This window comes from Cervus canadensis, chromosome 29 (genome assembly GCF_019320065.1).
Source record: "Cervus canadensis isolate Bull #8, Minnesota chromosome 29, ASM1932006v1, whole genome shotgun sequence".
NCBI classification, from domain to species: domain Eukaryota; kingdom Metazoa; phylum Chordata; class Mammalia; order Artiodactyla; family Cervidae; genus Cervus; species Cervus canadensis.
In genome coordinates this window covers 18,627,660-18,641,995 of record NC_057414.1, presented here as the reverse complement: position 1 = coordinate 18,641,995, position 14,336 = coordinate 18,627,660, and the positions used below count along the sequence as shown (strand labels likewise).

At 37.5% G+C, this 14,336-nt stretch overlaps 1 protein-coding gene across 3 annotated transcripts in view; it reads left to right on the top strand.

Annotated features, from left to right (window-relative positions):
• Nucleotides 1-14,336, top strand: part of LUZP2 (leucine zipper protein 2) — a 476,467-nt gene that overhangs the window by 209,298 nt on the left and 252,833 nt on the right. For 2 of the 3 annotated variants that reach the window (XM_043452431.1, XM_043452430.1), the window contains exons 2-3: nucleotides 4,351-4,468; nucleotides 10,153-10,223. In XM_043452431.1, the coding sequence (XP_043308366.1) occupies nucleotides 4,351-4,468; nucleotides 10,153-10,223 (189 nt within the window). The remainder of the gene's footprint in view (nucleotides 1-4,350; nucleotides 4,469-10,152; nucleotides 10,224-14,336) is intronic. The other variant, XM_043452432.1, reaches the window with a different exon arrangement.

Genomic DNA, 14,336 nt, shown 5'->3' with positions numbered 1-14,336 from the left:
ATGTATTGGAAGATAAACATGCACTTACTTGTAAATGTTAGAAAATCTGATAAGATTGTAACATGCTTCTGTCATGGTAATTTACTTCTACAGAGTCACTGGTTTTGTCCTTTATAATGTCTTTGAAAGACTGAATCTAGAGTTGTATTATTAACACTTCTGGTTTATTTTTCTGATAAATGGTATCCTCATGGTTCTTATTATATTAGCCAGAAAATGAAGGAATTAAAATTGGTTCTCTTTTTCTCATGAAGTTATTTGAAGGCCAAATATGAGAATGGAATTAAACCATAGTTCAAAAAGACACATGTACCCCAGTGTTCATTGCAGCACTATTTACAATAGCCAGGACATGGAAGCAATCTAAATGCCCATTGGCAGATGAATGGATAAAGAAAATGTGGTACATATATATAGTGGAATATTACTCAGCCATAAAAAGGGTTGAAATTGGGTCATTTGAGTGATATGGACTGACCTAGATTCCATCAAACGGAGTGAAGTAATTCAGAAAGAGAAAAGCGAATGTCATATATTAATGTATATATGTGGAGTCCAAGAAAATGGTACAAATGGAACTCTTTGGCAAGCAGGATGGAATCCCATGGACAAAGGAGCCTGGCGGTACGCTGCAGTCCCTAGGGTCTCAAAGAGTCAGACATGACTGAAGCGACTGAGAACGCAAGCACACATTCAGGAGAGACTCAGACCCAGGGAGGGAAGATGAGGGTGGTATGAATTGGGAGATTAGGATTTCCATATAGACATTATCCGTGTCAAATAGATGGGCTTCCCCAGTGGTTCAGCGGTAAACAATCTGCCTGCAGTGCAGGAGATGCAGGAGACTCGGGTTCGATCCCTGGGTTGGGAGGATCCCCTGGAGAAGGGTATGGTAACCCAATCCAGTATTCTTGCCTAGAGAATCTCCATACCAAGGAACCTGGCGGCCTACATAGGGTCACATAGAGTCGAACATGACTGAAGCGACTTAGCATATATGTGTAAAATAGATAGCTAGTGGAAAGCTACTGTATAGCTCAGGGAATTGAGCTTCATGCTCTGTGATGACCTAGAGGTCTGGGATGGGGGAGCGGCTGGGAGGGAGGTCCAAGGGGGAGAAGATAAATGTGTACACATAGCTGATTTCAGAACATTATAAAGCAATTATACTTCAACAAAAAGATGATTAAAAGTGATAATAAAGGAATGCTGTTGATAATTTTTTTAATGGCAAATAAATCCAAATACTGAAAACTTATATATGCAACAGTGATGGCATAAATAGCACACAATGAGATCTGTGACAGACACAGTGAACTTCTAACAAAATTGTAGGCAATCAGTATGTTCCTACAGTGCAATGGCAAAGACATTGGATACTGGAGACCGATACACTTCCTTAATATGTTACTGGAAGTTATTATTCCTGTGACTCAGTTTCTTCAACTGTAAAATGGAATTAGTACTAGAACTTATTAATATTAGTGCTTTTCTCATAAAGTTCTGAAGATTAGAAAAGTGAGCATACAGAAGACCATCTTGCATGTAATACATTGTCAATATTTGGAATGTAATACTGTGATTGATTATGGTCACTTAAAATAATTTTGGAGATGTGTCTGTTGTCACAAATATTCAGGAAGATAAATCAGGTCATGAAGTAAAGTTGTATAATTAGAAGTAGATGACTGTGTGCCTTGCTGTTCATTATTTGACTTTGCTAATGAGATTGAAAGGAAACCTGGGACATTAATCGCTGTCTTATTACTGGCTGATTCATCAGTGAAAATCTCAAAGCCAGGGAGAAATATTGAGGTTCTTACAGTGGAGCATTCCAATTTCCTTTGAATAAGAAGAAAGTGAAGAGTGCTAGAAACTTGTGTTTAAAAAAATGAGAAAAGGCAAAGAATTGTAATAGAAAATTATTGTAGATGGCATTCATTTGTTAAGTCATGACTAAGCTCGCTGGTAGACCCATTTCCTTTATAATTCTGCAGAAAGATGGTAAATTCATCAAATTCCTCAGTCATAAAAATTTTATATTTTTAAAAATGAATTACCTCCATTATATAAGTTGCCCATGTAACACATAACAATCTCATGAGGTCATGTAGCACTGTCTTTTACAGACAAAGAAACTAAAGAGAGAATTTGAGCCATTTTCCTACAAGTTGAATACAGAATGTGTCAACCCAGTTTTCACTAAAAAATTGTTTATACAGTGGACTCTTTCAGTGAAGGGCTGCATTTAACTGTTGCCTAAACCAGAGGCTTGGCAACATTAATGACTAGCTCCTTCCCACTCTTTCCTTGTAACATACACACAGAATACAAAAATTTTAATTATATATCATAGATTCAATTTTGTATATTTTGCTGAAATCAATCCAAGCTTCTCTCTCTCTAGTGCTTTGAATCTAAATTAGGCGAACAGTCTTTCCCCTGGATTATTGCAATGGTAACCTCCTCTACTGCCTACTTTTCTCCAAATTTTTCCTTCCTCCAGTGCATTTCCCAGTTTATAGCCTGAGAAGTCTTTCCAAAACATAAAGCTGACATGTCAGTCCCTGCTTAAAACTCTCCAGTTGCTTTTCCTTGTTTTCAAAACAATGCTCATCCTCCTAACCATGTTAAGAGACTTGCATTCTTTTGCTCATACCCTCCACATCCTCATTTCAGAAGCAGATTTCTTACCCACTATTTCCTCCTCCAAACCTTCTGACATTTATACACATATTTTCATTTTTATTAGTATTTATACATGCATTTCCTTTTCATAGAGCTAAATTCGACTTATCTTTCAAAGCTCATTTTAAGTTATTTTTTAATTGAAGGATTATTGCCTTACAGAATGTTGTCGTTTCTGTCAAACAGCAGCTAGAATCAGCCATGGGTGCACCCATGTCCCTTCCCTCCCATCTCCCTCCCCATCCCACCCCTCTGGATTGTTACAGAGCCCCTGTTTGAGTTCCCGAGTCTTACAGAAAATTCCCATTGGCTATCTATTTTACATATGGTATTGTAAGTGTGTTACTGTCTCCATACATCTCAGCCTCTCCCTTCTCTCCTCCCGCTGTGTCCATGGGTCTGTTCTCTGTGTCTTTTTCTCCATTGCTACCACGCAAATAGATTCATCAGTGTCATCTTTCTAGATTTCATATATGTGTGTTAGTATACAATATTTATATTTATCTTTCTGACTTTCTTCACTCTGTATAATAGGCTCTAGGTTCATCCACCTCACTAGAACAGACTCAAATGCTTTCCTTTTTGTGGCTGAGTAATATTCCATAGTATAGATGTATCACAACTTCTTTATCCATTCATCTGTTGATGGACATCTAGGTCAGAGTGCATGTATCTTGTATTACTTTTACCAGGAAGTGTTCCCTGGATTCATGACTCTGATCTCTAACTACCTCTGTGTGCCAGTGAATCATTTTTCAACCTTTCCCTATCAGGTGTAGTTCCTAGGCTGCACTGACAGTTTCCTTCTCTACATTTTTTCCATGCACGTACATGCTTGCTATGACATATACAGATACACACACAAGTACACACCCTACTTGTTCATTCATTCCTTGCATAGATCTTAGTATAGTAAATTTTTCTGAGCTCAGTCTTTTATATTGGCAAAATTAGAACTAAGTACCTACCTTCTTATCTTGCAAAGTCCATATGAGAAAAATGGGGGAAAAAATTACATATGTATATATGTATGATAGATAAGTCTTTCTTTCATGAAAATAGTTAACAAGCCTGTTCAAACTTCACTGTAGTTACTGTAGTGACTGACTGATTTTTAGAGGCATTTTTGCTTTGTCCAATACTTCTTTAGTAGTAGTAGAGATTTGGAAAGGGGTGCCTTTTCAGTGGACTTCCATTTCCTACAAACCAAGGGTGAAGAAAACCCCCTTCATTCTGTCCTGGTTCTACCCAAGTTTGCCCCCCAGTGTCAGAATCTATCTAAATCTCTGAGCTCCTTTGGTTCCAATCAGATGTCTTGCTGTAAAGCTTGAAGGACCTGAGAACAAAGTGTGGTGATTTCATGGAAAATATCTGTATTTACAAGTGGTATCTGATAAACAATGTTATAGATGCAAAAGACGTGCAGTGTTATTCTGGAAACTGTAGCCTGGATAGTCATCAATGGGAAGTCTTGTTTTTAAACTGTTTTTTTTTTTAAATTTTCCCTTTTTAGATGAACTAATAAAGACAAAACATCCTAATAATTAAGGTTTCAATTCATCTAGACTTTGCTTAAAATGCAAGGGTTTGTGATCATGGCCAAAGTGGCTAGAGCCAAGTGAAGAATTTGGGAGGCCTTCATGCCTTTTCTTTCTGTGTTAGACAGGACTATGAAGAGCTAGAAAAGCAGCTGAAACAAGTCTTTAAGGAGCGAAGCACCATCCTCCGTCAGCTGACAAAGACATCAAGAGAACTTGATGGAATTAAAACCAACCTTCAGGTGAGATGAAAACTAATTTTCTCAGCAGCCAAGTGTAGGGAATCACCTAGTTTGTCTCAGTGGATTGATACATGAAGACTTCCACAATTTTTTTTTTTACCAGTTTTGAAGATATTACTGGGCTTGAACATGGGAGTTATTATTTATTATTATATGAGCTTTGAAAAGAAATGTCATTTGAAATGCAGTCTAAGAATCTGGGGTTTGCAAAGTCAGGAATGAGAAATTTGTGTGCTTGGCAAAGCCATCAATTTCTCACAGCTTCTAAGATCAACTTGACCCCTGTGTTTTTTGTGTTACAAAAGGATGAAAAGTAATTATGGCCAAGACTTAAATGAATATATAAATGATCTCTAGAGAAGAACTTTAAATTCCACAAAAGATAGTTCTGAAAATTCTTTGATAAACCTCATTACTGCAGCGGGTAAATCCTCACATAGGAAAGTGTCATCTGTGAAAATGTATTAACATTCAGTGAAATCTCAAGCAAAAACCAAACACAATACCTATACTTGAAAAGTTTCTGAAATATCTGAGAATATATTTTAATATTTTCCTTTAACATTGTAGTTATTGAATATACAGTATACCCCAAAAGCTTTGCATGTCTTATAGAATTTAATTCTCATAACATACCAATGAGAATAGGCATCATAAATGTGATTTGTCTTGTTATACATGAGGAATCATGCTTGAATGTCACAAAGGAAGCCAGAATTTAAATACAAGCGGTCTGACTCAAAGCTGGTCTGTTAGTTATTGCCCAGAAGCACGTTTCTGAACCTTGCATAATCACCATTGTTCTTAGCTTTCTAGTCCTGTGACCGTGAGGATGGTGTCAGTAACCACTGCAGTTGCAGTTTACTGAATGTGGTCTTTTGTGTTAGGTACTCTTTCTTCATGTTTTAAAATTAATTTTCACATGATAATTATGCTATGATTATTATTAGTCTCATTTTATAGGTAAGAAAACAGAAAAGGGCTCGGAAGCTAAGAGCATGAGGACAGTTAGGAGATAGATCTGCTATTTTGAAGCCAACACCCAAGCTCATGTTCCAGAAGCTGTATTATGTCTTGAGAACATGAAAATAGGAAAATCACTTAGACTCCAATAGGACACAGTGACAGGTAGCATGATGGAAGAGTGCGGGAATGACAGTCCTATGGTGGGAGTATACACGGAGCATTAGGGATGTACTTATATTGTATTGTGAATTGATTGCCATAGGAAGCTGATGCCAGAACTGTACCTTTTCATTAAGTGGAAATTCAAAAGTTTTACGAGACAACAAAGAATATTTGACACTTGCACCTTCTTAGAGGAATAGAACATCTGGCACTGAGAATTTTCTAAACATGTAGTGAAAGAAATGCCAGAAGTGGTCAATCCTTACAATATTTCCAGGGCTCTCAGTCTCTCTGGACCTGTAGCCTGTTAAGACATCTAATTACATTCTAGGAGATTATTTGAAAGAAATGTGTAATTTTGTGTGGAATTACCTTTTTAAAAGAATAACAAGTCAATCCATAAATGTAATTGAAATTTTTAATTTTTTTAATTTTGTGCCATCATTGTACAAGGTGAATTTTTAAATTTTTTCTTATTAAATCTGTTTAACAATATCTTCACAAAATTAAAGAAAAATTCACAAAAAATCAAATTTCCCAAAGGCATACATCTAGTAAATGAGTAAATATTGCTCATTGTGCATATTTTTCTTTCCAATAGGGCTTCATAAAGATATGATCTTTGTAAGTCTTGTTCATCTCTGTAACCATAACACCTGAATGGCATAATAATACTGATCAGTCAGTAACATCATATTGATTAATCATTAGGTATATCAATCTTTAGTATCCTTAAAGTCATCAAACTTATTTTCCAAGATGTACATCTCCCTTCTCTGCCATTGCTGGGGAAATAATAATTTATTAAATGCTGTCCTGCTCTTTAATTGCATACACTTTGCAGAGTCCCATCTGTCTACCTACTCTTTTCACTTTTATATTTCTTTATTTCATGTGTTGTACTTTTTCAATTTCTTGAAGAAAAGATGGTGACTTTTTAATTTTGGTTTCCTTTACAATGCCAGAGTATAGCAGATAGCCAAATGAATAAGCATATTTTTGCAAAGTTATGTCACACATCTGTTATCCCCTTTGAGTTTTCCGATAACTGTCTACTGTTGTTGTTAAGTCGTTAAGTCGTGTCTGACTCTTCACAACCGCATGGACTGCAGCTTGCCAGGCTCCCCTTTCCTTCACTGTCCTCTGTGGCTTTTCTAAATTTTGTGTGTAATAGTTGTTCAGCCGTGTCCGACTCTCTGCAACTCCATGGACTGTAGCCCACCAGGCTCCTCTGTCAATGGAATTCTCCAGGCAAGAATGCTTGAGTGTGTTGCCATTGCCTTCTCTAGGGGACCTTCCTGACTCAGGGATCAAACCCGGGTCTCCCTTAATTGCAGGCAGATTCGTTACCATTTGAGTTACCCGGGAAACCCTAAATTTGAAATCCCACAGTTTACCTAAATGTTAGTTCAGTTCAGTTCAGTCTGTCAGTGGTATCCTTCTTTTTGTGACCCCATGAACCATAGCATGCAAGGCCTCCCTGTCCATCACCAACACCCAGAGTTTACTCAAACTAATGTCCATTGGATCGGGGATGCCATCCAACCATCGCATCCTCTGTCGTCCCCTTCTCCTCCCACCTTCAATCTTTCCCAGCATCAGAGTCTTTTCCAATGAGTCGATTCTTCGCATCAGGTGGACAAAGTATTGGAGTTTCAGCTTCAACATCAGTCTTTCCAATGAATATTCAAGACTGATTTCCTTGAAGATTGACTGGTTTGATCTCCTTGCAGTCCAAGGGACTCTCAAGAGTCTTCTCCAACACCACAGTTCAAAAGCATCAGTTCTTTGGCTCTCAGCGTTCTTAATAGTCCAACTCTCACATCCATACATGACTACTAGAAAAACCATAGCCTTGACTAGACGGACCTTTGTTGGCAAAGTAATATCTCTGCTTTTTAATATGCTGTCTAGATTGATCATAACTTTTCTTCCAAGGAGCAAGCCTCTTTTAATTTCATGGCTGCAGTCACCATCTGCAGTGATTTTGGAGCCCCCAAAAAATAAAGTCAGCCACCCTTTCCACTGTTTCCCCATCTATTTGCCATGAAGTGATTGGACCAGGTGCCATGATCTTAAGTTTTCTGAATGTTGAGTTTTAAGCCAACTTTTTCACTCTCCTCTTTTACTTTCATCAAGAGGCTCTTTAGTTCTTCATTTTCTGCCAGAAGGGTGGTGCCATCTGTGTATCTGAGGTTATTGATATTTTCCCGGCAGTCTTGATTCCAGCTTGAGCTTAATCCAGCCCAGCATTTCTCATGATGTACTCTGCATGTAAGTTAAATAAGCAGGGTGACAGTATACAGCCTGGATGTACTTCTTTCCCGATTTGGAACCAGTCTGTTGTTCCATGTCCCGTTCTAACTCCCGTTGCTTCTTGACTTGCATACAGATTTCTCAGGAGGCAGGTCAGGTGGTCTGGTATTCCCATCTCTTGAAGAATTTTCCACAGTTTGTTGTGATCCACAATCAAAGGCTTTGGCATAGTCAATAAAGCAGAAGTAGATGTTTTTCTGGAACTAATCCCACAATTTATCACACAAGAAAGTTGAAAGGCAGATTTTGTGACCTGCCCCAGGTAATATGGCCATGGGGCATATGTAAATTTGAAATGTAAATTTGATGATTTCCCCGCAGCACTCCTTTATCCTGTTTTCTTTTTTTTTTCCATTTATTTTTATTAGTTGGAGACTAATTACTTTACTATATTGTAGTGGTTTTTGCCATACATTGGCATGAATCAGCCATGGATTTACATGTGTTCCCCATCCTGATCCACCCCCCCAGCCTCCCTCCCCATCCCATTATACAGAGTGAAGTAAGCCAGAATGATAAACACCAATACAGTATACTAATGCATATATATGGAATTTTAAAACATGGTAATGATAACCCTATATGCAGGACAGAAAAAGAGACAGATTTATAGAACAGACTTTTGGACTCTGTGGGAGAAGGCGAGGGTGGGATGATCTGAGAGAATAGCATTGGAACATGTATATTATCAAGTGTGAAACATATCCTGTTTTCTTTATCAAGCTATTTTTTCCAAGGGCTAGTGTTGCTGGTGGTAAAGAAACCACCTGCCAGTGCAGGAGATGTAAGAGATGTGGGATTGATTTCCAATTCGATCCCCGAATTGAAAAGATCTCCTGGAGAAGGAAATGGCAACTCACTCTAGCATTATTGTGTGGAGAATTCCATGGACAGAGGAGCCTGGCAGACTGCAGTCTATGGGGTCACAAAAAGTTGGACATTACAGAAGCAACTTAGCAGGCATACACGCACTCTTTGCAAATAAACACAGCATCTTTTATTGGCTATTTCCTAATAATGACCTCAATCATTTTAGGAAAGATTCTTCTTTTGTGAAGTTCACTCTACGACATGCCTATCAGAATGCTTAACTTACTGTATGAAAATTGTTCCTACCATTAGGATAAAAAATTGATGAAGGCAGACAACATGCATTTGATGTTAAATAAATATTAAGTAAACAAAGTATTTGCCATTCTTGTTATTGTTAATGTTTTACTTGTCATAGCTGCTCTTCCTACAAACAATATTATTGTCTCTATTTCAACTTTCAATATCAAGAAGGATCTGTTACCATGTTAAATAGTTTATTGGATATAAATAAGAAGGTTCTTAGGGAAGGCTTAACAAGACAGCTTACCTAATGAGAAAAGCTCAGGGGAGTTCTCTGTTCTGATTCACAGTCCGTCAATGCTAAATTTGCCAGAGTAAATAAACACCAATGAGTGAGGTGGTACTTTTTTCCTTAATACGCTACCTATACAGTACCATTACAATTTGGACTGGTCCTAGTTTTATATATATATTATATATATATATATATATATTCTAATGCATTACTTATAAATAATAGACACGACCAAATAGGTACATACCATTTGACTGCTTTGATTTTGAACGTATTATTATTTAACCTATGTAGAGAGGTTTTTTATGTCTCCTTTTGTTTGTAGAAACTATGCCAAAATAAGCTTAACATGCCTGCAGAGAACATGGTAAAACTTTGAATGAAGAACAGATAATATATTTTCTATTCCATTATGGAGCTGGCTCTGATGGTAAAGAATCCACCTGCAATGCAGGATGCTGGGATTCAATCCCTGGGTCAAGAAGATCCCCTGCAGAAGGGAATGGCAACCCTATCCAGTATTCTTGCCTAGAGAATCCCATGAACAAAGAGTCTGATGGGCTACAGTCCATGGTGTTGCAGAGTCGGACACAACTGGTGACTAAGCAAAAATACTGACATATTCATTTTAAAAAACACCTAGATGTTTGGAGAGTATTTCCTCTTTCATTGAACCTCTAAAGACTGAAACTCAGTTCATCCCCTTTCACTCATTGTGTAGCATTTTCACTAGTTGGTGTCATAAACTGTGTGTCCTGAGAGCCAAGGGGACCATCATAGCCTCATTTGCGCATTCTTGTTTCAGGGCACGCCTTGTGCCATAAACATAACAGTAAAGTCGGCTTCAATCTATCACCTGAATAAGACTTCCTTTTCCCAATTTTCTTATCAGAATTTGAAAAACGATGAGATATCTGCTAAAACTGATGTTCAGAAGCTTCTGGAAATAGGTCAGAAACAAAGGTAAGGCTGTGTTCTCCTTTTATTTTCTCAGTTCATTTTTTCCATCGCCAAAATTCATTCAGCAACTTTACATGAATAAGTTTATTTTAAATGCATTCATTTCTTTATAACCTTATTTACACTTTAATATATGAGAATCTTGCTCAAATGCAGATCCATACACACACACTCTCTCTCTCTCTATATATATATATATATAGGGTGGCACTTGAGATTCTGTATTTCTAGTGCGTTCCCTGGTGATGGGTGATGCTAATAGTGACCATGCCTATCTGCAGATCTCAATTCAGCTATTAAGGATCTGGAGTACGTTCCTCTATTATCTTAGAAGATGGAGCCATAAGTCTGCCCATCAATATACAGATCCAACAACTTTGACAGAGTGGGCCATTTTTATTAGTATCACAACTTGATCCTGGTGATAATTGGGTTGGTAAGGAATGGGGTATTTTTATTAATAGCATAGTAGAATTTGAACATTTTTATTACTGTTTGTTTATTTTTGAAGGAAGTGAAGTATGAGCTAGATTTATACCTAGTATTAAAAAAAAAATTGTATGACTTGAAACTGCTTGTCTAACAAATACACAAAAAAGCCAAGGTATTGTAAGGTATAAAAGAGCTAGCCTTTGTTATTTGTTATGCATTTATTAGAGGCTCTGCTGGTTTTATATGTATACATATGTTTTTTGTTTCAGTACCACAATTATAGAGTAGTAATTATTGTCCCCAATCAATAAATGGGAAATTGTTTCTCAAAATGCTTAAGCAAATTGCTGAGAGTTGTATTAAATTGGAATTTGCTCTGCTGTATCTTACCTATAGTCATACCCTTTCAAGTCAGTTTACCTATCCAAAGCAGAAGGCTGTTTAAGAAGTTGACAGACACTACTGTGTACCCTCTTCTTACCATCTTGTATCTTCTCCACTGCCTTTGCCTCGTGACCCATAAACCTCATGTCATTGAGGCAATGACATGTTAAAAATATCAAATCGAGCATCTCATCTTGACTCTTTTCATTATTTAAATGAAATCTTTATTTCTTGAACATGAAATTCTCTCCAGAGTCCAACATTAAAAAGATCTCATGTGAAATATAGGTCTGAGCATATTTTCAAAAGTACATAATTTTAAACTGTTTTACTGGTTTGAAATAATCCACCTTTTAAAACACATAAGTATTTGTGGTTCACTGAGTTAGTGGAGAATTATAAACCATATTTCCAATAGGAATAGCTAATCAAAGCAGACCAAGTGTCATTGAAAGTTATTAGTTTTTGCAGACTCTCCCACATTTGGAAAAGATAGTAAACAAAAACATAAAAATAGAAATGACTTCTGCATAATCCATGGGCAACACCAGTGAGGGGATTGCGTTGACCAAAGAGGACAGAGTGAGTCAGGAAAGATTAGAAAATGAGGCTGTCATGCGTAGATGGGGGCCATTCTTGAAAGTTGGCTGAAAGTGGACTTCAACAGAAGGCTCATTTAGGTAGCTCTGGAAAAGGATGCTATAATTTAAAACGTATTTTAGGGGTATTATTCTGACAACACCATTCAAGGCAGAAAGAAAGAGACACAGACCAGGTGGAGGAAAGATGGCCTAGAGAAGAGGACCCAGAGATCTCATCTGTGAGCACCAGGGCCTGAAAGCAACAGCGTCAGGGTTTCCTATTGCACGAGAGACATAGATGAGGAGACAGGCTTCTGCATGATATGGAAAAGGAGAAGCATATTCCTTTAGTTTGCTGCTATTTTCTTAAGTTATCTAAGGCTGTTTCTACATGACACTCCAAATATCCATGTAAACATGGAAAAATATGACTAGACTTGTTAAGAATTTCAGGTCATCATCTGTATATTTGGCATGGTATACGAATGGCAGATGATGGACCAAGTCTTTCAGTGAATGGATTTAATGGAGCAAATATTTGGAATTACGCTTTCAAAGTTTCATCCAAAATTATAAAATTTGTTTAAAATGCATAACTTACGCGATGCACAAAGTCAGAATGGAAAATTCAAATAAATCACCTACCAATAGGTGATTTCTCAAAAGTATAATGCATTTGATATATGTTTTTTTCTGTTTAGAGATATATAAAAATTATGATTATCTGAATGTGAAAGAAGCTATGTATCACATTTCCAAAATAAGAGAGAATGAAAAATAGTAAAAGAGAAAAAGTATTAACTGATTGCAAATTTAGAAATATTATCAGAGCTGGGAAGATTATAATGTATTGCAGATGCCATCTAGGTATAGACCTGGTTCCCAGTAATTCTTTGTCCTCTGGGATTACCACCTGGCCCTTCCCTAGAGAAGTGGTCTCTAGACTACCTTTTATCTGACTCTATTATCACTGGATACAGTTAATTAGCTCAAGGTGGCCACCAAAACAAAACTGAATCAATTAGAATTTCCCTCTTGGAATTATGTGCCAAGAAGCAACTACTGAAATCTCTCTGTTTGGCTGTACTAGATTTTAAGTAAGTAAACTCAGAGGATATGAGGTGGCCATAAATAACCAGGTAGAGAGAGCAGCGTGTCTTTCCACCAAGAGGTACAGAAAAAGGAGTGTGTGTGGGTGTGCACACATGCACATAGAATTTTACATGAGAGAGAGAAAGTTGCATTGACTCTTGGTTTTTACACTTACAGAAATATTTAGACAGCCTAGGCAGTATTCATAAAAGAATCCTCAAGTTGATGGAGAGACTTTTAAGCCATACTATGTGAAGAATGAGAGTATGCAACCACAAAATAGAGACTCTGGGGGATAGAAGAGCACTCTGAAGTCTGGAGAAGGAAATGGCAACCCACTCCAGTATTCTTGCCTAGAGAATCCCTTGGACAGAGGAGCCTGGTGGGCTACCATCCATAGGGTCGCACAGAGTCAGACACAACTGAAGCCACTTAGTATGCATGCATGTCTTGAAAATAAAAAGGAATGATATATTTTATGCTCTACAATGGTTGCTGGATAGAGATTCTGAGAAAGCAGTTTTGGACTAAAGGATTTTACTATATTGAGTTCTCTGAAAAGGAAAAGAATGCCTGGGATAGCAGCAAGATTTCTTTCTGTGATGTTACTGCAATCCAGGCTGGTAACCATTTGAAAAAAATACCTTCCTGTAGGGTGAGGCATTTTTATGTTTATAATTGGAAATGGAAGATGTGTGAAAGAGCTGCCTTTTAAAATTCCTTGTAACCATGAAATTCTCTGCTAAATATACTCAGCATTGGAGAAGCCTGTCACAGTTCTTTAGAATTCAAGCTTCAGCTCAGTGCCAAATAGGGACCAAGAGGAGCTCTATCCTGTGCAAGTCACACTCGGTGGACTGGGATGGTCCTTGAGCAAGTCAGCAAGAATTTCTCACTGGAGTAAAACTCACCAAGTCTGGGGAGTTGGGGGCCACCTAAAGCATGAGAGCAGTGAGAATGTGCAGAAATAAGCTTGAAAAACCTAAGAGGAGATGGAGATATTCAAAAGTTTCAAAAAGACTGCTTTGCCATTCTGGTAGATAGCTTTCCTTGCCGTGAAAATGTGCAGAATTCTCTGTTTCTCCAGTTTTTTGTTAACAGCTTTTGCAGTTTACTTTTTTTTTTTTCTTACTCCCTATTGCCTATAGATGTCAGTATGTGGGTATTTTTGAATATATATGTGCATATATTGGATTTTATAAAATTTATATTTTATAATTTAAAACCCAAGTATCACTTTAAAAATAAAAATGAGAATTTTAAAATCCCGAAGTAATGAATAATTATTATAAGACTTTAATATAAAACTTTTTAGTTGGAAATATAGTAGTCCTAGGGCTTCCCTGATAACTCAGCTGGTAAAGAATATTCCTGCAGTGCAGGAGATCGTGGTTCGATTTCTGGGTCAGGAAGATCCCCTGGAGAAGGGATAGGCTACCCACTCCAATATTCTCGGGCTTCCTTGGTGGCTCAGATGGTAAAGAATCCTCCTACAAAGGCAGAGACCTGGGCTTGATCCCTGGGTTTTGAAGATTCCCTGGAGGGGGATATGACAACCCACTCCAGGATTCTTGCCTGGAGAATCCCCATGGACAGAGGAGTCTGGCTGGCTACAGTCCGTGGGGTC